This window comes from Gouania willdenowi, chromosome 10 (assembly GCF_900634775.1).
Source record: "Gouania willdenowi chromosome 10, fGouWil2.1, whole genome shotgun sequence".
Taxonomy (NCBI): Eukaryota; Metazoa; Chordata; class Actinopteri; order Blenniiformes; family Gobiesocidae; genus Gouania; species Gouania willdenowi.
Genome location: NC_041053.1, coordinates 36647383 through 36674541, shown reverse-complemented (window position 1 = coordinate 36674541; position 27159 = coordinate 36647383). Strand labels below are relative to the sequence as shown.

General features: G+C 37.2%; 2 protein-coding genes across 9 annotated transcripts in view; one reads left to right on the top strand and one right to left on the bottom strand.

Moving 5' to 3' along the window:
* The window catches only part of anxa5a (annexin A5a), a 1189405-nt gene that overhangs the window by 901081 nt on the left and 261165 nt on the right, over positions 1 to 27159 (top strand). The window lies entirely within an intron of this gene.
* The window catches only part of rapgef2b (Rap guanine nucleotide exchange factor 2b), a 146859-nt gene that overhangs the window by 44062 nt on the left and 75638 nt on the right, over positions 1 to 27159 (bottom strand). For 5 of the 8 annotated variants that reach the window (XM_028458936.1, XM_028458940.1, XM_028458937.1 and 2 more), the window contains 2 exons: positions 26181 to 26348; positions 14599 to 14616 (listed from right to left, as the gene is read on the bottom strand). In XM_028458936.1, the coding sequence (XP_028314737.1) occupies positions 14599 to 14616; positions 26181 to 26348 (186 nt within the window). Of the gene's footprint in view, positions 1 to 3902; positions 4065 to 14598; positions 14617 to 26180; positions 26349 to 27159 lie in introns of those variants that run through there. The other 3 variants (XM_028458938.1, XM_028458941.1, XM_028458944.1) reach the window with 2 other exon arrangements.

Genomic DNA, 27159 nt, shown 5'->3' with positions numbered 1-27159 from the left:
AGTTTGATTCCACAGGATATGTTGTATATTAAATATTAACATTTAGGATCCAAAACAAGCTGATCAGTTCGCCACCATCTATAGGGCTTCTACGCAGAGGAATTAACCGTGTCGATCAGCAACCGGAAACATGCGTACAATCAGCTGTCACAGGAGGATTAGGCATTTGCTCTAATGCTCGAACCACAACGCTCAGCTCTGCCTCCATGTGAGCAGATGTAGCGCTCCTTAAATTACACTGCAGACCTAATGACCTAGATTGCTGGGTGGAAGCCCTGAGTGGAAGTCATGGCTGCCTCTCAATCTCTTTACCGCCTTTACGTGCTGGGTGTGAATCTATACATCATGAAGACTGGGATCCCACGCACAAGGAAGTCTCAAAATAAATATTTCAAATACAACATGTTTAAACCGCATAAACTTTATAGTTTAATATTAGACGATGAATTAGTCCTATGCATGTACAATCAAAAAAAGATGTTGGGCAAAAAACGAAGGTATTCAAAAACATTCCAGGTTGGTTTGATCTCATCTACTTGATACAAAAACAAAAATGTGTTAAAATTTTCAAGAAATTCACTTTGATCTCCTGACATGTTTCAACCGGCAACTGCCAGTCTTCGTCAGAGGCGTCTGCTGATGGCTTTGATGTTTCCTTTGAAGTTTCCTTGACATTTGCGTAATAATTCCAGCAAGATATCTGCTAGATATCAAGATATCAGCATAGAAACACATTTAGTTGATTTTAAAACATCGGGGGGGGGTTATTCAGCGGGCACATCTCACAAGTTCCAGCTTCTCACTTTCCTGAGTCCTTCGGATCAAGAGATTAAAACTCTTCCCGCAGAGTGTCCAACTAATGGCTCTGATGCGCACTGGGCTTTCCTTTCCCTACAGATTCACCACTTACTACCACACATAGCAGCACAAATAGAACTAAGAGCAAAGAATGACATTGAATAATAGCATTTCCAAAACTTTTAGAGCTTTTGGAAAGGGATTTATCATCTAACTGACAATTGGTGTGAATATAAAATATTATTGGCTCAAGGAAACTTGTCGCCGACACTTCATCTTCCTTTGATTTATCATTCAACAAAAGCAAATAAGCTTTGCGCACAAAGATAAGACGACAGCATTAATGAATGTGCCCTTTTCAAAATGTGAAGCCATAAAAGGCTCATAAAGACCTGATAAATCAACCTTCAGTGAGCAGTGGAGATACAGTGTGACCATGAGAATGGAAATCACAGGTCAACAAAGGAAATCTAAGCTATGAGGGCACTTAGAGCGACCAATGGTGATGAGCCTACTCCAGTGATGTCATTACTATAATAAGATTTGCTGCTCGTTATTGACTTAACCCCTGGTGGGCTTCATGTGGGGATGAATGAATATTTGCACAAGTCTTCATTTGTGTGCTAAAAGTATAAAAAAAAAAATTGAAATGGAGTGAGGTTTCAGCACAGTAGGGGACAGGAAAAGACAAACATATTTAAAGTAGAATTAAAAGGGGTATGAAATGCACCATACTTTGTTTCCTAATCTATGCTTTTAAAATTAGGAGAGGGTTTACTATATTATTATTTTCTTTAGTTTGCTACTTGGTAAAGTTAATCTCCTAATAATCTTGTGAATATATTTTCTTGATGATGATGTTTTATGGTTTTGGTTTTTTTACCGGAATATGTTTTGTTAGGATGCTAAACATTCCACTGATTTGGAAGTTAATATTTCACAAAAAAAAAAAAAAAATATTGTTTGGTTTTGGTCTTTACCAATGAAGACGGAGTCCAACAGTGTCCAAAAATGTCTGTTTTGTTCGTTTCATTGGAAAAAGATTGGGAACCGATTACGTTCAGACACCAATTAGCATGTCGTCTCTTTCTCTAATATGATTTGGACACCTAAAATGCTTTCACTTTCACTTATAAGTTTTTAGTGACAAATATGAACTGCTTTGAACTGTTTTGGTCCACAAAGTTAAAAAGGACTTTGTAATTTTTTACAATGCACTAATATCGTCACTGAACATTGATGACATCCATTAAGGGTGATTTGGAAAAGTAGACTACACGCTTAAAGAAATGTGGGGTCGTCTCACAATGCTACATTAAATCGGCATGCCAAAAAATATAAGTTTAAAAGCCATGTAACAAAACCCGAGACTAAAAACACCCAATAAGAAAATTAAACCTAAGTACAAAATGATCCTGTTCGTCTGTATATTAGAATTTTATATTTGGTGTTAATCTGTTATGTAAACTAGGTTTCAGATGTACTGTTCCTTCAAACCCTTAAGATAAAACACAGGTCTTAAAGATGAAGGATTATAATGTCTAATATTTACCTACAAGACACATTTATGCAAAGTTATCACAAGAAACAGAGCACTGACTGAAGATGAAGTAATAACATTGGATTGTGTGTAGGTGGATGACCTATCTGACATAAACTGCAGGAACTATAAGAAAAAAGAAATATGTCACCAACATTGACACCTCTGCGACTATTAAAGGACTATGACGGTGATTTTCCAGACTTGCATTTGTCCTCTCTGACTCAGGAGCCGTCCATCAACCAGATTAACTGCCTGGATCTTTAGATTATGTTGTAGGCACTGATGTGTGCAGCTTCCAGTACCATGGACAGCTGCACCATCCATGCAGGCCAGGGTGGATTAAACCAATGGTTCCCAACCTTTTTTCTTCACATGTTTACCCATGAGCCTCTTTTAAAATTACAAGTACACGCTACTCACTAAATGACTTCTTGATTTATTTTCGTGTTTACATGATGGGACACTCGTCTGAACTCTTTTTCTGCAGTATTTTAACATGTGAACCTTACTTATTATGGGTTCTTGTCATTTCCAGTGAGCACGGGTATACTGGTAATTTACTAGCATGATCCGACCTTTAAAGAGATTTATTTTATTGTAAACATTTGCCCGATAATACAGACACAAATATTGTATAGCATTAATTACTTTCTAGCATCAACAATGTTGGCCTTTCATTGCTAAAAAATGGGATTATTTTATTGGTCGATAATCTTTGTTGAAACTTTTATGCTGAGGTTATATAGTCGAACAATGTATGTGTTTATCTACATGTGTCCTGTGAATATATTGTATTTATTGCTGTTTATACCTCTTTTATAGGGACCGGTTTGGCCTGAAATAAAGTTGAAATGAATGATATGTGTTTTTGCATCTTGCCACACATAAATTTTAAACATTTCCAAGTACCCCTTGGGGTACACGTACCACTGGTTGGGAAACCCTGGATTAAACTGCTCCAGTAAAGTAATGAGCCAACCAATCATCCTCATTGTGGTGAGTGATGGTTTTTCTGCCTCATCCTGCTTCATGAAATCGGACCAGGCTGTGCTGCGCCTCAAAGGTGTGATAACTGGATTTCTGCACCCATGACATCACCTTAGCCAAAAAAAAAAAAAAAAAAAACACTTTAGGTTTGTCTTTAAAGCATGCTGCCATCTGCAGTGGTTTATTACAGGGTCGTACAAACAACTACTGCCATTTAATTGGCTTAAAACGAGGCAAGGGACGTCAAGCGAGATGGTGTGCACAAATAGGCTAATTCAGGATTTAATTTCTTTTAATGAGCACTGTTTTTTATTACAGATGCAATTGACACCGTTGCGATCCTTAGAATAATATGACTGTGCCAGTGACAGCTCGAGCACATGGCGGCCGTTTCTATTCCAACACATCGAGGCAATAATAATAATCAGCCTTTGATAGAGCTCTCTGTGCGCCCATTTATAACACCGGGCTCGATAGAAATCCGATGCACGTCCATTACACGGGCCGATAATCATATCTGAGGGCTCATAAACCCGAATAAAAGATGGAGAGAAGACGGGGTGTATATACTTACCGGGGTTTTATCCTGCTGGCACGGCACTCCATTGCTGTCTGATGCTGCTAATGGTTTCATAATGAGAAAATGTTCACGGGGATAAAATCTAACATCCCGGATCTAGGGCTATGGCACATGCAGCACACAGAGCCCGATGTCCGTCCGACACCCTGCGCCGCCTCTTTGGGAAGGAGGAGGCGGATTCACACCCTCCAAACCCCGCTCCTTCTCAGCTGCTCTCCGCTGATAGACGTCGTCAAAAAAAAAAAAAGAAAGAAAGACCAACGGTGGCACAAAACGATAAAGAAACAAAAATATATCCTTTTCTATTTTTATCCGTGCGGTGACAGGGGTCCGTGCGCGCTCCGTGCACGGTCACTTCTCCGGAAGCGCAGCTGTAACAGCAGCCGGTAAAATAACACACGCAGAAAACAGATGAGGAGGGTAAAAAAAAAAGGAGGAAAAAAAATGGCTGACAACACTTCCACTCACGTTTTCTCCATCCGCCTTTCACTGTCAATCTTTCCTACTACCTCCCTACTCACGCACAAGAAACATGCACGTCTTCATGCGCCATTAGATTATAAGAGGAGCAACGCGCCTGTAGCCTCTGCACACTGCGCGTAAACCCAGCGGTTTGTTGATAGAACGAGAAGGGTGTGTGTGTGTGTGTGTGTGGTGGAGGAGGGGAAGAGGGGACCTCCTCCCCCCAGCAGTGATGGCGAGAGGAAACTAATGATGAGATGGCACCGAGCTGAGGACATGTAGGGAGGGAGTCATTGAGGTGTGCGGAGGGTGAGAACCACCAAACGGCAGGATTTCAGAGATAGAGATAGATAGAGGAGGAAGGAGGAAGAGGAGCGATGCCATTATCAGGCCCCGCTTCAGCGTCACATCTCAGCTGGAGCCAGTTGGCATGGCAACCAAAGCCAGTGAAAGCCATTTCCTGCATGGGCTAAAGAGACATGCAGGCAACTTCCTCTGGAGAGGGAAGTGAGTCAGGGTTGGAGTCAATTACATTTTTCATTTGCATTTAAGTCTTCAATTATCCATGTTCAATTACAACTCAATTATGATTATGGTGAATGGCATTTTTCCCCCAATTACAATTCAAATTTAAATTATTATTTTTCCCTTTAGAGACAATTACAATCATGTTCTCAATTATACAATTTTAACTACAATTAATAGCAATTACTGAGCCTTTAATAAATACACCCATAAAATATAACCTTCCTCTTATGTTAACTTCCTGTTTGCATCTCTTATAACATCAACTGTAAAATACACTAAAAAAACATTATCTATCATCTAAGTTGTTTCTCATCTCTTGTTAGGCTTCCTAATCCATGACAATATTGGTATTATTAATATTTTTGGTGTGGGCGTCTGAACCTATTTGGTGTATAAGGTATACTCCTCACTTTCATTACAATTACTAAACCAATTATCTGAACTCAATTACAACCACAAAAGCAACATTTTTAAAATTACTATTACAATTACATTTATGTAATGATTGTAATTAATTACCAACTATGTGATTACAATTATAATTGACCTCAACCCTGGAGTGAGTTTAAGATTGGTGAGAGCTGCTTAATGGTGTGTGTGTGTGTGTGTGTGTGTGTAAGGATGAAGAGAAGAGCAGTGATGTCACACTGTCACTATACACTCAGCTGGTGTAGCCATGACAACCAGGCCAGCATGAACTCTCTAGACCCACCCAGCCCCCCTACGTAGACACCCTCCAGGGCCATCGGTTGCTGTAGCGACGAAAGGAGCGAGACTACATGCTAAAATGGAGAGAGCAGAGGCAGCTGGTGTAGAATAAAAAAACAAAAACAAAGAATCTCTTCCTCTGATGGTTTGTGTCTGCTCTGTGTATTTTATTTTTATTTTCTAGTATTAGTCTCTTGCTTGGGGTATTTATTTCATAGTTTTATCTATTCATAGTGATTTTTTTAGTTTTTCCTCTTGTTTTTGGATATTCATTTTGTCATTTTGTCTATTTTGCTAATCTTTTTGTATGTTTTTGTTGAAATTTCTTGCGTTTTTTGCAGCCATTTTTTGAATTTCTATCGACTTTTCTTTCTTTCTTTTTTTTTGTTTCTTTAGTGTATTGCTGTTATTGTGTATTTTGCATTTGGTTTCATATTTCCTCAAACTTTTTGAATTGACATTTGTTTTTTGGGGCCGCACAAAATAACACACAGGGCCGCATGTGGACCCCGGGCCACCAGTTGCCCATGCCTGATCTAAAGGAAGATAAATTATTTACATACGTAATATCTATTCAGTCTTTGTTGAAATGCCATTTTTCTATGTACAGTGTGCATTATTTTCTGCTTCATAACACATTCAATTTGATTTTATTAGATTTTTTAAAGAGTTAAAACCAAAAGGTGAACATTTTTTTCACTTATAAATGGAAAAAAAAATAAAAAATAAAAAGGTAATGAAGTAAAATGTCCGTGCATTTAAGAGCCATTTTTTCCAGGGCTTCAACTTCTGCACAGGAAGCTTGAAGGAATCATTTTAGTGACTTTATACAATTAAAAACAATGCTAGAACAATGACAAAAAGGAAATATTTAAAACAATATGGTGCAAACTAATTGGATTTTAGTTGCCTGTTAACATTTTTAAAGGTTTTGACTTCTACAAAAATATTGTATGAATAATATTTAAGCAAAAACAATTAACTGTATAAGCACATGTTGTCACAGGCAGTTTGAATTGATCCTCAACAAAGGCATTTGGCTGCAGCTTCTGACAATAACTAGAAAGCAGAGCACTATACTGGGCTGGGAGCTGCTCCAGTTAGAGCAACTGGGAGATAAGTGGGAGACAGTGAGGCAGAGGAGGCGGAGTGTGTGTGGGTGTGTGTGTGGGTGTGTGGGTGTGTGGGGGGGGGACTACTATGACATCACCTCTTTTGCCCCGAACCATGATGTAATGTATCAAAACAAGAGAAAAAGCTCAGGTGCTTCTCTGTGCCTCCCAATCATTAATGCTTCCAAGGGCCATGGCATCATTACATCACCACGGATACACAGATCTGTGTCTGGGGAATATAATCAGACCCCCCCCCCCCCCACACTCCTCCCCATATTTAAAGCTTTCTCGGTACAAACACGACAATTAATCACTCCTTCAACGGACTAATCACAAGATGAATGTGAAGGATAAGAGACACAAAGTATCGATCTTGGACTGTGACAGTGACATGAAAAACATGTCAGACGTAGATAATATTAACCCACGACTCGTTTTTATTTGTGCTGTGCTGCTAAAAACATGGTGAAGGGGGGTGGGGGGGGGTTCTCTAAGGCCTAATCTGCAATTTCTAAGCAGTCTGTGAACCCGGGGTGACTGTGAGTGCTCCACATGTTCATGGGGGGAGGAAAAGCGATGGTGTTCTGCTTGCTGATGCGTGGCATTAGAGTAATAAAAAAAAAAAACCTCATTACACTGCTGGAGGGCACACAAACACAACATGAGCAGGGCTGGATGTTTCAGCAGCGAGCGATTTTAAAACTTTCTAAAATTAGTGACTATGATCTTTTAGAAACCAGAGCGCTTGATTTTTGCATTTTTCTTTTAAAACTTGAAATATTACATTATTTGTACAAATAATGTTATAGTTAATAATTGTAATATTTACTGTATAATAATGATAATTTAAAACTTTCTTAAATTAGTGACTATGATCTTTTAGAAACCCGAGGGCTTGTTTTATGCATTTTATTAACTTAGAATATTATATTATTTGTACTTTTTTTGAAAAGTTAAAAAAACTGATTAAAAATAAATAATAATTATAATAACAATTCAAAGCATTGCTTAAATGAGTCACTATGATCTTTTAGAAACCCAAGGCCTCAATTGATGCATTTTGACGACATTTTTTTTTAACTTAATAAGAAGCAATGTGATGTTTAAAGAAACATATACCATCTATCCATTATCATATCTAAACCAGCTGGTGAGGCTCAGGCATGCTGGGTTAACTGAGACAAACTAAGCTCATACTCAGGAATAACAAAGGCACACCATTATATTAAGATACACACACAATTATGGACTTCAACAGTGACCCTAACATACAGTATGTGTTTAGGGAAAGGTGGAAACCACCTGGTACATGGAAAAAACAACCAGATTAAGCATTCATTTTTACTGCTCACAGAGTACATCATTTTAATGATTTGACAACAACATACTGTATGTAGTTCACCTGCTTTACAGCATGTCGGGTTTACATTGACAAACATTTGAAACGTTTTATTTAACAAGAAGGATTTGGAATCTTTTGAAAAACCATGACAATTTTTTAAAAAAATTATTATTCTAAATCAGATATGGACATGTAGGCCTCACAATAAATTGAAGATCATTTGTTAGAAAAAAACCAAAATGTAAAACATTGACATTTTCATCTCCACTGGGTCATTCTATGTCATTTCACAAATGTAAAAACCCAAAGATGTTTGAACCTGAAACCCCAAAAAACATTTTTTCCAATTTTGAGGGGCTGCAGGCATGTCCACCAGATAGGATGTATAGCAGATCTTTTAATACATTATGAGAGAGTAGGTGGAGCTGTATTAGTATTCAAACATTTCAGTTTCCTATGTGGTGTAGTTCCTGAGATAGTGGAAGCTGAAAATGAAAAAAAAATAAAAAAATACATCCCTCAATAAATTGTCTATACCTCAAAAGGTATTCATCCGATCAAACTAAAAATGTACAGAGTGCCTATCTATTGAGCAATCAATAGAATTTCAGGGTTTTTTTTTAAGACCGAAGTGTGTGGGATGCCCTGAAAATTTGTTGAAATGACCCCACTGTAAACAACTGGTATACTGACATGGTCGGAAATTGCATTGTGGGATGAAGAGTCCCGTAGACAGACGAATAGAAGTGTTTTTATTTCATTCCTAGTGTCATTTTTTTGAGTGTCTTCGGCTTCCAAGGAGGACAGTGATTAACTTGACACCATTTTGGTTGTAGTTTGTTCCCAGTATTCCCCATGATGTCTCTAAAAGCTTTAAAAATAGACATGTTCAGTGTTTTAATCACACTAATGGTGCATTTCTGCACCTTATGCAACAACTTTCAATAATTAATTAAAGCAGCACAGCCTAAAACAATACTCTGGTAATCCTTAAATAAACCACATGACACAATCACCACAGCGACTCTCAAACCTCAGGCTCTTTTCTCATCGATGGTGGCAGCGTCTCTTTTGACGCCAATGTCAAAAACATACAAACAGCCTCGGTGATGTATTGATCCATGTCTTAAGCTGTTTGGTGAGTTTGTAAGCCAAAAGGATGAGATAACATTGCACATTACTCCTAACGTCAGTCCCATTATAGCATTGTTTGAACGAGAAGAATGATCTATTTAAAACAACAAAAAAAAATCATTTTAATAGCTGCTACAGCCTGAGGGATTATTTCATTTTCGAGCCGTTGTTGTCACTCGCACGCTGTTTGGAAAATAATTTGGCGTCAAAAAAGGCAGTCAGGCACATCTAAAAGATTACACTTGTGGTGTTCAGGCTGACTAAACATCTGTCGTGCCCCTGCACCTGCAACAAGGCACACACATCACAGAAGGCTGTGAGCGAATAAGTGAGTGGAAAAGTAGAACAGTAATGAAAGGCTTCCGGATCTAGTTATAGACTAACTGTGGAAGGTTTTCTTTTCATTTAGAATGAATGGATAGGAAGTGCAAAGATAAAATAAATGACTCCACGCTGCGCTCAATGCATACAGGTTTGATACCAGATCCATACTGTATATTCATCAGCAAAATCAGTTCTATGAATCTGTGATAACCATATTTAATTATTCATCTAAGTAATACCCACTGTTATCCAGGAAGTTTATTATTGTTTTGCGCCACAGTATATAGTCATTTTAAAGATGTAAATCCTTGTTTTAATCAGGAATAAAATGGGTTAAAAGTGACCAAAAATGGTGGAAAAGTCAGTGAAATGGGATTTTAAAAACCAAAGAAATAGGTTAAAAGTTGCAACCGAGAGTGGCCAAAAACGGACAAAAAAAAGTGGTGAAAAGGGTTCAAAGTGTAAATAATGATAGAATTAGTAGGAACAATCCGAGCCAATTGGGCTAAGCGTGGAATCAACGGAAAGGTCTGGTCCTCCCGAGTCTCAATATGTGCTTAGTTTTTACATAGAGTCCAAAATAGGCCCGCTGAAGGCTCCGGAAGATCGGTGTTTCCTCCAGGGTGACATCTGTCAATCCGCCTTGAACACATTGAGCATTTTATTTTGAAAATACTCCCCCATTTCCGCTGTTGTGCTGTGGGCCCTTCTGGGCCACCGTAGAAAAGGAAGGTGAAATAATCCCTCAGTCTGAAGACGTGTGTGAGGACCAATTAGATACTGCATAAATTCTTATTAGGAGACTTGGACATTATGTCAGGATTTAAGACTGGTTTTACAGCCTAATTTGTTGGAGAGTGCAGAGCCGAGCCCAAATGGATCTCTAGGTGAGCAGTAATTGCTTATGTGGAGATTAATGTGTTAATTGATAACATCTTTTATAGCTTTATTACACAGACTAACTTAATATAAGGAGATAACACCATAAGCAAAATCAATTATTTGGTGTTTTAGTGGGCCAGGGTTTAAATTACACATTTTATGTGAGGCTTAGATAAAAGTCACTTTATAATGACTGCAGACTATTGTGTGGTTCCATCTGCACCCACGGCGTTTCATCGAGTTCACATCACTGTTGCTTAGAACAGGGGTTCTCAACCTTGGGGTCCCATTTGGCATTGCAAGACACTGGGAGGAGGTCACCAGATGCCTTTAAGAAACTCAGAATATATTTGAACAACTTGAGCTAATTTTTGCTTTTTTTCTACAACTCCATAAAACTTTCCAAATTTTAACCTATTTTCATCACTTTTTCTTGCTGTGTTTTTGCTCCTTTTAGGAGCAAGGCAAAAAGTGCAACAGGAAACATTCAACAGCCTCAAAATCAATAAGAACATTAAAATCAGCAGTAAGCACATTTAAAATCATCAACAAATTCATAACACCAACAACACAAACAAACATTTTTAAAAAGCATTTTTGTGACATTACTTCCATTTCTGCCACTTCTACATCTTTTCTGCACACTTTTTCCACTTCCAAGATATTTTCAGCGCTTATAAAACCTTTCCACCACCTAATGTTGCATATGTTGAACCATTATTGTCACTTTTAACCTCTTTTCACCATATCTCATGCTTAGTTTTTTGTCAATTTAACCACATTCAGCATTTGTTATGCTTTTTTTTTTTTTTTTTTGCCAGTTTAAACTAATTGTCCCTTGTTGCCCCCACCCATTTCTGCAACTTTTAGGCCAATATTGACACGATGAACCCTTCTTAACACTTTTCCAATGTCCGTTTTTGGCCACTCTAATTTGCACCTTTTAACCAATTTCTGTGGTCTTTTCCACCATTTTTGGTCACTTTTAACCCATTTTATTTCTGATTAAAACAATGATTTACATCTTTAAGATGACTATATACTATGGCACACATAATAAACTTCCTGTATAACAGGGGCTATTATTCAGATAAATAATTAAATGTGGTTATCACAGATTCATAGAACAATGGACCATCATTTTACTGACATCATGGAAGGACCCCAAAAGCTCCCTTACACACACACCAGGCCTTGTTAATACTATCTAAACCTTCTCATGACTCAATCAGCATAAATCTGATCACATAATTCTTCTCTCGCTTGTTTAGAGTTTGTTAATCAAAGCACAAATAACAAAAAAAAATATCCATATGCTTCTTTGACCTCACTGTGCAGACTCATTACCATTCAGATAAATGTCATCTGTAAAGCATATTGAACATCTCCACACTCATAAATGTCTTTGAATGTCACAAACTGGCATGAGATCCACATGAAATGCCAGTCACCATGTTCTATATAATAAGTTGTGTAATGAGCAAACTGGTCAAATGTACAGCTCGATTCATTTCATTTATTTTGAATAAAGAATCAGTTCAGTCATGACTATCACGTCTGAAATCTGCCTAAAAATATCTGCTCTATTTTTATCAAAGCAAAGTTAGACTTGAGTCTAATAATAACAACTGCAAACACCAGTGCCGTTTTTTTTTTCTGTGAGCAGAAATCAAGGGTCCTTGGGAAAGAAGAAAGAAAAGGAAAACTGAAAAATCTGAAAATATCTCTGAAAATTACTACCACTAGACTTTTAGTTTCTAGATTGGGCATTCTTATGAAACTGAGGTACAGAGAACTTTGCAAATCTACGAGTAATAGTTGGAGGGTCTCTATAAAAAATCTAATAAACTGTGTATTATTAAAAAAATACACAAACATGTCACCATCCACAATATAATTAAAAGTCTTAAACTCTAATGCATACTCAGATTTATTTATTTATTTATTTTACTTTAAATAAGTAGAAATTGTCTTATTTATGTAATAATTACTTTTTTTTGTATTTTCTTATATATATATATATTGAGTTGTAAAGTAGTACCACATGGTTAATATGTTATGGTTTCACTTATTCAGAAATTTTTTTTTTCAGGAAATTTACATTGAAATTTATTTTGATCTCCTGACATGTTTCGCCCGCCAACTGTCAGTCTTCCTCTGAGGCAACTGCTGATTGCTTTAAAGTGTCCTTATGACATATAACCAATAAAAGCATGATTAATTAATAAATCATCTCATCTCGAAAACAAATAACCAGTCCTTACAGTCTTTACATGCTTGTACACTGGACTGTTTGATTTGTCCGGCATATCCTGCTATATTTCATTCAATTGATTGGATTGCGTTTGATGGAATTATGGGTCTACCACCTAAAACCTGACGTTCCTAAAACCATTCTACCACCATAGTTGCACCATAACGCAAAAAAAAACCAACTGCAAAGCTCTGTGTATTCCTCCATCTTTAAAAGAACCAAGTTCACCCTCCTATTATCCTCAAATATTACAAACACATTTTACCCATGGGATCAAACTGACCCCAGGGATATTTGAGTCCAGAAAATCCATTTTTAGAAAATTGTTGAGTTTTTCAGTCAGACACTGTTTATTTGTTGAATACATAAACAATCGCTTAAAAATGAAACCTTGACCTGTTCTTTAGCGCCACCATCAGGCCCAACTTTTAAATTACAATTAATTTATTTTGAATAGTTTTCATCCAAAAACATTAATGAGCACAAGCGCATGAACCCTATTGGCTGTGGTGGTGATATGATCTTTCCTGCAGCGCCACCATCAGGTCAAACTTTCAGTTTTAGAGTTAGTGTATCTTTCATCCAATTTTTTTTTCTAATTTGGGGTTTCACATTCACGACTCTCACAAAATGAATCATATAAGCAAAAACAAATAAAGTCAACTATTATTTTTTGAATTATTACCTTCAAATGGGGTCAAATAATAGGATAATAGGAAGGTTAAGGTCTTCAGCATTGAAAGCCCCAACAGCTCGACTGACTGATTGCTGTTACTGACTTCGCTCATCAGAAAGCTCAAATCAAGTGTGGCAACTTTTCACTTCCATGATGTATTGATGCATTACACTGGCACGCTTCACCTGATAATTCCCTGCTCAGGAATGCATGTGTTACAAAAGGTGCCGACACAAAAAAGAAGTGTAACAATGAAGCCATTCTGCTTTGAACACTGTGGTTTCTGCACAATGTCTATTCAGACAGGCAGCTTTTGTATCTTCACACTGCTGAAGCAGAGCAGGTTGTCACAAAGGACAGCTCTAAAAATAGGAGCTTGGCTTTTCTGCCATGGAAAGTGGCAGGTTTGTTCTCTCTTCTCCATGTATCAGCAGGGCTGACGGCTCTACACCCTGAGCTCTGATCTCCTCAACCTTCTCCATGCAACCAGGTTCAAGTTAGGTACTCTAAGCCTTAAGGATACAGAAAACAATCATAATATTTTACAGCTGAATCTCTATTTCGCTTAGAAGTGCAGCCCATACAAAACCATTGGCAGTCTGGCAGATATGTTTGTAATAAGCCTTTAATAGCTGTTTAAAGTTCCTTCTTTCAAACACCTTAAGGCACTCTCGGTAAACCATTTCGTCCGCATCGAGGAGGAAGGACCCACCATAATAACACCCACTGAGCAGGGATAATAATAATCCTAAGAGCCAAAGGACAGTCAATGCAATCATCAAACACATCACCAGAAAGGTACCTCAATCAGCTAAATTGTTACCATTATCTCGGCTAACAGGCCTGTAAGCTATCCACGGGTGATGTTTATCGTTGTGCTGTCATTACCGGTGACGAGATGATGTTCAATCAATAGTCAAGAATGTTTCCCCCCCACCCAGATCTAAAACAGGATAAACTGAATAGAGAAGGAAGATGGAGGCCTTTGATCTGGACTGTGAGCACTGCTTAATTCAGGTGCTGTCGGTAACACAAGAGGACAAAAGAGGGTGGAAAGGCTCCCTCCTGGTTTTTTATCAGCTTCCAAGCAAGCGAGCGGAAGGTATTTAATAGAGAGGGTCTACTACTAGCAGCTACAGACCCAATGAACAGAGAGCAGATTAACTCAGCAGCAGAGGCACAAACACAGACGGACAGTCTGAAGATGGAGACGCACTCACAGACAGGAAACACAACAGACAACACACTGTTATTTGATACTGTACCTGGGGTTTATTGCATTCCTGGAAGCCATGTTTAGGAGAGAGCAGTGCAAAAAAAAAAGCAGAGGAGATTAAAGTCATCACACATGTCATTTCCCAGTTAACGGTTTGAGGATTTACAGGTCCAAAAAAAAAAAAAAAAAAATCACTGATATGCCAGAAAGACAAAAAAAATTAAAAAAATGAGATTAAACAAGGTGAAAATTGATGCATTTGTTAGTGGTTTGATTCCCTTCAAATAAAACCAAGAAATTCCTGCAACAATGTTTGTGTGGGCTTGAAGGAAACCTTTCTTTTTAAGATAAAAAGCAGATGAACACAGTGTCTTTCATGACACCCAATGACACTTAAAGCCATAAACAAGGCATCAAGAAACAATAAAACATAAGGACATAAAATACCAGGGACGTACATAAGGTTAAAAACAGACCAAGCAGTCCATAACAGGTGAGTTTTGACAGCAGCTTTAAACATAAATCATGATTTCTCGTGGTAATGAGTACCGGAGCCAACATTTGAAAATTGATAAACAAAAAAAGACTTTCAAGCCAATCAGAACCAATCTCTGGGTATAATTCATCCACAAAATTAGTTGACTAAAACTGAGAAGAAAAAAAAAAATGCTGATGATCGTATTATTTTAGTGATTACACAGCAAATCTCAACTCATTGTCAACCTTAAAAACATACAATGAAATTCCAAATAAAGAGGCCATCTTTGATTCCAAACTGCATCATGTTCAATCTGAACTATGCAATGACAAAACTAAACTAATTCTTCATTCCTTAACTCTACAAAGACAGATGTATGAAGGTTGTAACTTTTGGCAGGAGAGTAACTCAGACAATCAACCAGAAGCCTCTATGGACACATTTCTTCAATTATCTTTAAATCTCACAGCAATTAAAGCATGGGCTGTGTTCAAAATGACATACTCTGTACTATACACTACAAACTCAAGTGGAGTATATACTACTGTCTACTATATACTATTAGTATGAAGCGTTCCCAATGAAGTATACTTCCATATTTTCCAAGATGCATTTCAAACCTACAATGTCAAAAACCTGAGTCACACTAAGGCTAAATGTTGATTCTCCACCTTTGAAACATTTTAAGTGAGAAAGTGACCAAGTAGAATATCAACATGTGCTCATTTGATCCATAAAACTCGTAGAAGCACATTTCATGTTGACATTTTGGAGATTTCAGAGACCCTCCATGGTGCTACTGACTAAACTTCCAGTTAACTTCAAAACTTGAGCCATATTTACAAAAACCTTTAAAAACTAATGGAAGAAAAGTTGTTTTGAAAAGTGGAAGTTTGACTTTGAGTTTGAAGACGGTCCCAGGACAATTTTACATACATTGCGTGATGCATCATGGGGCAGTTGAGTATGACGAGTGTGCTCACTGTGCATACTTAAAAAATGTCCCCATATAGTACTCACATACTCAATATTTTCATACTATCTAAAGTGAATGCACTACATACTCATTTTGACGTTAGAGTCAGACTTAGATTGAGTAGTACGTTAATATGACATTTCCAACACAGCCATAGTCTGCAGATAGAGAGTAGATTCCCAGTCAGATTTGGTGTAAAACCATCCATGGTTCCTGATAGACACAGTGTGCTGTTGGGATTTAACCCCTGACCTTCTGATTGAAGGGCTGTGTTGGTAACCACTCTCTGCCTGAGGGGAAGTGAAGAGTAAAAGGAGTATTGGTTGTGGATCTCCTGCTGCTTGTATAATTATAGAGCATCTGTTTGGAGCTGTGGATGTCCCTCTGTCCACAGAGTTAAACCCTGGGGAGGGAAATACCACTCACGCTTGTGACTGTTTGGGGTGTACGGAAGAGGAGAGAAAAGCAAAGTGTTCTGTGGAAAATAGAATTAGAATCGTAACTAATGCTAATTATTAACTGTCAATTCCATTGTGATTGACAGAGAGGATCTGCACAAAGACCTTAAAGGTGCAGTGAAACACTTAATTGTAATAAAGCATTACTCTTTCATTGTTAGTTTATTGTGTTTTCTTTCTTTTTTTATGAGAGCAATATGAGCCTTTTGAAAGTCGCAATTCTTTAATTACTTTTTGTACAACATCACATGATAGACAGACTTTGTTCTGTGCAAAGACATATACAGTAAAGGATCACAATTACTCACGTTACTGTGATTGAGTTGTTTTTATGGATACTTGTACTTTTTAGTCTATTTTTAAATCAGTAATTTTACTTGAATGTATGTATGTTTTAAAACAAGTAAAGTCATTAATTACATTTGTACACCCAACCATTACTGAGTAATTCATTTGTTGTTTGTCGGACATTGTGAAACTACAAAAAAATGAAATTATTAGACACCAATCAAGTGCATCACATCATAGCCGACCAACCAGATTAAACGAAACGCATGGTGCTAAAACAGCATTGAATGTTGTTTTTTTTCTTCATAAATGTAGCTATACTTAGAGGCTGATAAATGATTTTTTTTAATTTATTTATTATTTTGAATTGAATTCATTGGTGTTATATTATTTTAAAAATAATTGTACAATTTGACAAACCTTTTATTTTAAACAGATGCCTTTGTGGAAAATAAATTAAGTTCTAATTGGGCAAGATTTGGTGTCTTCCTTTTTTAACTTTATACATGAGAATGTTTACTGTATGCAAGGGAACATTGGCAAGATATATTACCAAAAATAAACAATGGGGGGGTGAAAGTAACTAGTAACTTTTACTTTTTGAGTACTAGTTATTTGAGCAACTTTTTACTTGTACTTGAGTATTTTAAGTATAACTTACTTGTATTTGTACTTGAGTTAAATTTGAATAAATTAACAGTACTTCTGAATAGGATTTGTCAGTACTCTTTCCACCTCTGTGTCTGCTATTGACGAGAAAAACACGGGCACCAACATGTCAAAGGGAAAACTGCTATTGAGTGATTTAATGAGCTATAAAGTTTGTGTGTGTGTGTGTGTGTTTTAGCAAGATGACTTGAAATGTTATGAACAGATTTGGATGAAATTTTCAGAAAAATTGATAAATGGAACAAGGAACAGGTGATTAAATTTTTGTGATGTATGTATGTATATATATATATATATATATATATATATATATATATATATATATATCATTCCTTTTCCCATCCACACTGTGGAAGTTCTTGTTGATTATGTCATAGGTTCTCTCTTCAGTGATGATGTCATCAATGTTCCAATTAGAAAAAAAGAACTAAATATATAACTGGCCATCACAGAGCATGATTTGTAACAAGGTTGGAATATTTTAATATATTTGACAATTAATAATTTTAAATGCTAAAGGTATGTTTTGATTATCAATGAATCTAACAGTGTATATAAAATCAATGTAGGACTACAGCATAGGGTGGAAATCAGAATATGGGTGGAAATGAGCTGCTTGGCAGAGGTCTGTGTTCTACGAGTGCTTTTCTAGTTAAAAATATATTTACTGTAAAAAAACACAAACAGAGCAATAATCATGGATTGTTGCAGCATGCCAGTTATTCTCTAAAAGTTTTTCTTCATGTACGTCATACAAATTTATCATGGAGCTTCTGGTGTAAACAGAACCTTTGACTATAAGTTATATTTATTTTCTTATTGGGTTATTTAATGCAGGATATATTTGTTAATTAGCAATTCATTGATTATTTTAGCCCTGCTGTGATTTTAAACATTAATTTACTGTATTTGTTTGAATTTTCCTCCCCTGATCCTTTTCTCTGAAACTCAAATTTGTTTTCCTTTTTTTATTTTACAGAGTTTTCATAGAAAATATGAATTTTCTATGAGAAATATAAAAACTAACTTCAGCCAAACTCTTTCACCAATAGCTTTTATGCTGCATAAAGATTCCAGTGGTGAGCATTTCAATCTTCACCAAACCAGCGCTGTGATAAAACATCTTTATTGATATAAATACCTGAGACTCGGCACAGTAGAAATCTTCCCATGTGTACCATCGAGCGTCAGTTATGAATGTTTTCACAGCTGCAAAAACAACTCAATGTGTCACCTTTAGGAGCAATGGAGCGATGAGTCGGACTCTAAAATATGCACCAATACAGAGGCTGTTTAAAACGTATATACATACACCTGTAGCAAATACATAAATCTGAAAAATATGATAACAACCAAGCACTTAAATGACAAGTGGTAGAATCTATAAAACAAAGTGGAATGTTGTCAGGAAACAGAATTTTCCATAAATGAAATAACAAACACCCGCAACAAAATAACTGTTGTCCTAAATGCAACAATAAAATGTGTGAAAGTATTACCTCACTGATTTAGAGTTTAATTATCATAAAACGAACCCTGCCGTGTCCTTAGATGTCTCCTATTCATCAAGTACAACAGGGTTTCTATTAAAGCAGCAGTAGAGAACACAGCGACATCATTTCACCCCCTACTTTATCCCCGATTTCATAATACACATACAATGCCCCTTGTTATGCAATATCTAATTCTAAAGTACTCTGATTTAATTTCCTAAAATGTATGAAAATTAATAAATCACTTCAATGCTTCATCTGCAAATGGAGCATCTGATATCCGATGCAAAAAAAATAATCCCACTGGGTTCAACCAGGTGATAACAATTGTCCCAAATAAAACTCTACACCTGCACTTCTAAAAGTGTATGGCGCGCCCCTCCAGTGGGGAATGGAGGTATGACAGGTGGGGCGCGACAAACAGGAGGAAATAACAATTATAATAATAAGTAACAATGAGAAGCCTGAAAATGTATCAGAAATTAAAAAAGCATTAAGTTATTAGACTGCGTTAGATCTGCAACGTGGAACTAAAGTAAAAAAAATAATGATTTACGTCAGCATGTATGTTACCTTAAAAAAAAAAACTTTCAATAGCTGACTTAAAAAATGCATTTAGTGTTTTGTTTCCTTAAAGGTCCATTATTATGCTATTTTCCACCCATCTCCACTTGTTCTAAGAAACCCAACAACATAGTATGTGAGGTTTATTTTCCCAAACTCACCTGTTTTCCGGAGTTTGAGCCACACACTCTGGTAATAGTTTTCAGACAGAAAACTGCACATTACAGTAAAACATATGGATATTTAAGGGGCTATTGTGATTGTAAGTCCGTCTCAGCGCTGCTTCAGGGTGTGTTATTACATCAGCAGCAGCGGAGTCAGTCAGCTGTTTCAAACACTCACCGGAAAGTTAAGCTGCTAAGTCACTTTCTTCTCCTTCTCTGCTCCCCTAACTACAGAAATAGTCATTTTAAGGTGATAATCGTTTGTTTTGTCCAACCGCTGCGTCACATTGGGACATGTCAAAGGCGATACGAGGCGGTATAACGCCTACTAAAAGTGAAACTGCTCCCTGGGCGCTACACCGTGGCTGCTCAATTTCGTGTATGTAGCTTTACATATATGATAATAAAGCATAATGTATATTATATAATAAACTGCAGTGTTTGGTTTACGTGTAAGGTAGTTTGAGAGGGAGGAGCTCACATTCTTATACGGTAGAAGGAGCCAGGATTGTCAGGAGGAGGAGTTTCTAAGATGTGACATCACAACACATAAAAAATCCAACTCGCTCATTTGGAGGTGACTTTTTACAAAATGTGGAATAGCAATGGAGGGAGGAACAGGAACTTTTTAACTTTGGCCCTCTGAATGAGGCTAAAGGAATGAATATCACTGTAGCGAGACCATTATGAAAGTGATTTTTTTTTCATATTACTTCCCCTTTCATTATTTGGCACCGATTGCAAGCAATGTTTAGTTATTGCCTTTATTTTGACTACTGCACTTTTGGGGACAATGGGCTCAGGTGGGGCTTGAAAGTTCACCTTCGTTCAAAGTGAGGAACACCCAAAAAAGCTGGAGAACCACTGTTCTACACACACGAGCGCTGTTTTGAATTCTGTCCTGAGTTTGAACACCAGTGCTCCTACTGGCAGCAGAGAGACATTACATTACTTTAGATCTATTCTGGTTCTCCTCTCAGGGACGAGTTGAATGTGTTGCTCAGGGATAGAAAAAGAACACGCAGAGCTGTTAGCAAAACCCTCAGCATTACTGAACAGCCTCTTGGTAACAATGGTGGCAAATGTATTATCTATCTCCAGGTTTAATGTAGCACAGAGGTTCGTGTTTGGCGCTGGATCATTGTGCCTGTTAGAAAAATAAAAAAAAGTAGAGTTCTTGAGCTCAGATTTGAAAGAACACTTTGTTACAATCTGCTTTAATAAACCACTTAAACAAGCCGGATGACTCAACTTAAGCCATGCCTTAAGGCAATATTTAAATAATTCAAACAGAAGCATCTTAAAGCTTTGGATATGTAAACATTGTTGATTTAAATACATTAGAATCATTTCAACATGCTCTTTAACATCTTGCAAAGTGTTGACAGAAAATAAAATATCTTTTGATGGCATCACATGTTTATATTATATATTAACAGGACCAGTAGCTTTTAAAATGACAACCTGAGCCTCAGAAACAATGAGTTCCAAATAAAAGATTATCAACAAAGCCAACAGAGAAATAAAATCTTTAAAATAATTTAGGGATTGATCAAATCAGCTATTAATTACTGATTGATAGATTGACTGAATTGATTAGACCATAATGAATGCTTTAAACAGAGGTTTGGGGAAACCACCAGTGTTACTACAGAAAAGAGCCATGAGAATAATTCATCATGTTGGTTTTCGAGAAAACACAAGTTCCTTTAAACTCCAGAACTTTAAATTTGAAACTGCACAGATTTTATACAAAGCAGGAAATAATCTACTTACAGAAATATCCAAAACTCCAAAAGAGAGGGGAGTTATAAACTAGGGGAAAGTTAAATTTAAAGATTTTAGGTGTTCAAACAAACATTGAAAAGTTTTTGTAGATACATTTGTGGAGTAAAATGATGGAACAGAATGAGTGTGTTGGGCAAAACACTGTTCAAACATAATTTAGTTTAAAAATAAAGAAATTATTTCACAAGGAATGAAGAGGGCCTTTCTAATCACCAGTTGTTTCTGTTTTGAGTAATACTGATTAGCTATGGACTATTTCTGATTATGTAGGTTGTTTTATATATATAGGCAATTCATTTTATTGTAGTTGTGTGTTTTTTTTTTTTTTTTTTTTTTAAACCAGTAGTGAATAAAGGGGTAAATAGGTTTACTCTTCTTCCAACTCATTTCACAATTGTAAATGAAAAGTACAAGTGTTTATGGATCAAATCAATGGTCTATTTCTGATGTTGTAATTCATTTTTTATTATTTTTTAAAATATTGTTCTGTTATCATTTTACGTGTTTAAAATAATGACATCAATGAATCAATGGATCAAAACTAAGAACTTGTCTTAATAGAGGCAGAGCTGAATAAAAACGAAAACTGCCTTCAATAGAGATGTTTTATTTCCAATCCATCGTTCCACGTTGGTACATTTCCTGCTTCTTAAATATGCCTCGGGCAAGGCACGAAGAAAATCTGAGAGGAGTCTGGCATTTCTGAAGGCCTGAGATTAGCTGGCTGTGTGAGCTTAGCGTCTGCCCGGATTCGACACCGCTCCCCCATCCCCGTCCCCCCATCACCACCACCACCTCCGCCATCAGCTCCTGTTCTTCCCTACTGTAAGTGCACTCAAGCAAAGCCCATCTGGGACGGCTGGTTGCCATGGCACTGGCTCCATCACTCCCAAAGGAGCGGTATGAAAAGAGCTGTGTGTGTGCGTGTGTGTCAGATGATGACGGGCCATGAGAAAGTTCAGCGCAGTCCTTTGAATCAAAAAACACAGCATGTCTATATTTAGGAAACACGTTGGGCTTGGATCAGGGGAAGGAAGGAGGAAGATGACGTTTGCAATGTTTTCCCATTTTTGAGCTCGACTGTTTTCACAGTTTTGGGTACAGTAGCCCCTGGGAGCAGCAGGAATGAGGGGAATGCAGGGAAACTCAGCATCGTTACTGTGAAAATGCTTAACTCCCTATTCCCAGTGAAAAGACGGCACACAGAGAGGAAACCTAGAGCTTGAGGCCCAGGGGCCAAATCCGGCCCTTGGAGCATCCAATTTAGCCCGCAGGAGAAAGTAAAGATGACAGAAAAAACATAAATCATTGTGAAAATGAAACTCAACAATTTTTGCAAGGGCTTACAATTTTCACGGTGCTTATATCTCATGATTGCAGTCATTTTAAATGTTTAACAGTTGACAATAATTCTAAATTCTTACAAAATTCTTAAATTTTCCTCAAATTATGACATAATATTTCTCTTAATTAAATAGAAATTGGTCACAAAAGCTTGGAAATGTAAAGTAAAGATCCTGTAAGGACTTATATCTGTCACTTATTGCTTTGATATTGTCAATTTCTTACATATTTTGTCATTTGCGTATCGGTAAAACTGCAAACTAGACACAATAATGTTGAAATCTGTGGCCCACTTGAGATCAAACTGCTCCGTATTTGGACCCTGAACTAAAATTAGTTTGATACCCCTGCTTTAGAGCATCAAATTCGGTCCGGAGCAGAAAGCAAAAAAAAACAGAGAAACCATGAATCCTTGTGTATATTACAACCCCCCCCACCCAAACCCTTATAACATGATGGCTGGCAGTCATTTATAATCTCAAATTAATAAAATAACAATTATTTTCAAAATCCTTTAATTTTCTTCAAATTATTCCACAAAATGTCCCCAAATTACACAAAAATGGGTTAAAAACTAATAAATTGATATCTGGACCTTATTGCTTTGATATCATTAGTACCATACATTTTATAATTTATTTATACGTGGAAAAGCAAACTGCAGCACAATAAATCTAAAATCCACAGCCCACTTAAGATAAATGGCTCCATATGTGGCCCCTGAACTAAAAGTTTGCCACCTCTGTCTAAGAGCAACTGGAAGGCAATGCTTTACAGTTAAAACCCAAGTGCAAACCTCATGTTGGCTTTAACTTTTCAGCTTTTGCACACAGCTCAGTCATAGTGTTGTGCATGCAAAGCAGAGTTTACAGCAGTGGAACAGCTGTAAGCCTGAAGATGAAAGAAGGCACCATCTGACCCTCATGAATACAACAACAACAACAACAACTACTACAACCATCTCTCTTTCCAAGAAAACCTCCTAATTTATTTCTCTGCTAGTACTGACCAACTCCAATAATGACTAATCAAGAAAAAAATATCTTTTGAAACAACTGTTATTTAAAGCTCACCTAAATTGGGAACTCAATCACTAATTCAGACTGAATAATACATTTTTCCTCAAGCTTAGCATAATCATGCCACTGTAAGTTAGTAAGTAAGTACATTTGGTAATACTTTACTTGAAGTTTTTTACATAAGGCTGACATGATGCTGTCATTTTCATTAGCATGGATATGATGTCATGAAGGCTGTCATTGTGTCATTTCCCTAAACATAACCCTTCCTTAGCCTAACCCCTAACTCAAACTTTAACCCTAACCCCTAACCTTAACCCTAGTCCCTAACCCCTAACGTTAACCCTAGTCCCTAACCCCTAATGTTAACCCTAGCCCCTAACCCCTAACCCTAATCCCAACCCAACTCGATCCCTCCACTTAACCCAAAAAATGCCAACATAGCTCCAAATGTGTCATATTTTAGCAAATGACACTAAATGACAGCTTTCATGACACTATATTCATGATAATGACAAAGTAATCTCAGCCTTATGTATAGAACTTCAAGTAAAGTGTTACTGTAAATTGTATTTATATAGCACTTTTCACAGACATATAGTCCCACAGTGCTTCACAAAGATAAAAGACACAGACTCAAATACAAGAAAATACAATCAATATCAGCAGTTCTGACTGAGTCGGTAAAGCTAGACCCATTTATTTAAAAAAGTAAGTTTTTAAGTGCTTTTTAAAGGAATCTGTAGACTCCAAAGAATGAAGGGAGAGAGGAGACTCGCTCCAGAGTCAGGGTGCGACAGCTTTAAATAACCGATCTCCTCAAGTTTTAACGCGTGTACAAGGGACCATCAGGAGGTTCTGCCCTGAGGACGTGAGGACAAGCTCTAAGGTTTGATCAGGTACACAGGAGGAGCCTGTCCATGTACGGCTGGAAACGACAAAACCAGGATTTTAAAATGAACTTGGTATAAGTCAAGGAACCAATGTAGACTTATTAAAATCAGTCATTATCAGCGTTCAAACATATAACATTATGAAGTAAAACATGAATGGACTTGAAATTCATCTTCAAACTCATTTAACTGATGCATTCCAGTGAATTATCTGCACACTGTAAAAGGGGAATTCTCAGTTAGAAATTGGTTCAGTATCTTCCTTGAAGGCGCTCCTGCACAGATCCAAGTGCGTTCTAGTCGGAAACATTTCTCTTATGATCCTTGTACCTAGTAACGCCGTGAGCAGCAAACTCTAAGCGGTACTAGCAAAGGTAACATTTTCACTTCAATTTAACGACACAGCTTCAAGGTTTATATTCTTTTGCAACCTGGGAGTCTTCAATTCAAACCAAAATAAATAAAAGGCCCCAACAGTTTTCCTTTTTTTTTTTTTTTTTTTTATAAATATGAGGTACATCAAATACTTATTACTGAGAGGGACAATGATGCTGGAATATATTAGCAATGTGTGTTCTAACAGTGGGAAATGACGGATGCTATGCAAAGAGAAGTAAAGGAAAACTAAATATATACAGAAATATAAATTCATACTGCTATGCTGAGCACAAGGTAATCAAGGAATGAAACACATTTCAAGTAGATGTAGAGAAAATTTCAAGGTGGACAAGCTAAAACTCTGCAACACGTGTCAAACTCAAGGCCCGGGGGTCAAATCCGGCCATTTAGAGCATCAAAATTTGGCCCGCTCGAGAAAGTAAAAATGATAGAAATAACATGTAACATTTTGTAGATGACAAACTAACTCGGTTGTAGAAATCTCAGACCTTCTAAAAACAAAAAATCTAATAAAATCCACAATAAGTTTTTACAGTTCTTATATGACATGACGTCATTTTTAACCTCAAATTGTTGATAAACTCAATTTTTCCAAAGTCTGACAAATTTTCTTCAACATATTCCACAAAATTTCCCCAAATTCGCAAAAATCTGTGAAATTTAAGTGAAAATCCTGCAGGGATTGATGTACGTCACATACCATACTTCATTTATACGGGAAAGTTCACACCAAGACACACTACTCTGTATTTGGCTCCTGAACTAAAATGAGTTTGACACCCATGCTTTACAAACATATAACAGGAGAAAAACGGAAAGAGAGATTTACAAAGATCACACTCAAGCCAACTCGAATCAAACAAGCAACTAATGATTCAACACCTCAGGACTTTCACATAAACAGACTTGTTTCCAGCCTGTAAAAAGCACTTTTCTCTGGACGAAACATCCCAACAGCCAGAGGTCAGATGAAAGCACTGACCAGAACAACAGACCCACAGCCTCCACAGACAGCAGGGACCCACAGCTAAGGTCCAGCTGCTTCAGAAGCACAGTGAGGGTAAACAACAATAGAGTGAAGCGGGGGTCGCTGCTCACCGTGTGGTATCCGCGGGCTATGGGCGGCTTCCCGGTGGGATACGGATCCACTGTGTCGATGATGGTCTGTCTCTCTCCTTTCTGGTTGATCTTCCTGAAGCGCCGGCGGGACTGTCTGTGGGAGGCTTGTCTCTGGAAGTATTCCTCATTTTCGTCCATATAGTCCACCTGAAAACGATGCACGGGGAGAAGGTGGGACGTGGGACGACAAACTTCATCTGCATTCACAACCCCTCACCACTTGCCACCCAAGTCTGCCTCCTCCTCGCCTCCCGCCTCCCTTTCATTACATAAAAATAGAAGTGCGTGTGGGCTGCACGGTGCACTCCTACGTCAAGGGGTGCTCGCTGCACAGAAGGAGGAAGAGACGGAGGAGTCAGAGAGGGACAGGGATGAAGGTGTGCTCGACAGCGGCGAGCGATGGGGAGTAAGCTGACTGACAGGCAGAAAGAAACAGAGCCTGCTGAATGTCGGATTGAATACAGAGTCAAATACACTCCTCTCTTTCTATCCATCTAGCATGGGTATAGAATTACAAGCAAAAAAGATAACATTAAAAAAAAAAAAACCTATTAAACACTGGCCACATGATTATTTCTTTTAAATTTGAAATTAATGTGTTCTGCTTTGTGTTTACATGGAAACATGTTCCTCAATGTAAACCTCAATTCAGAATTACTGTTTATTTGCCTTTACTTTCCTGCTTTATTAAGCAATACACACTTGATATACATATTTTTTCCCAAATGTGCTACTAATGAAAATCTTGCCAATTGCAAATGGACACATTAAGCCTACTTTTAATGTGATGCCTGTTATAGTCACCTAAAACATAATTTGTGAAAAATAAGAATACTTATTCCACTTTAGCCATATATAGATTTTTAAAATGTCTCAAACAACAGCACCTATCGTTTTTTCTATACCGGTGGAAAACCCAATATCAATGCAAACCTACATATATTACCTATTTTATAGC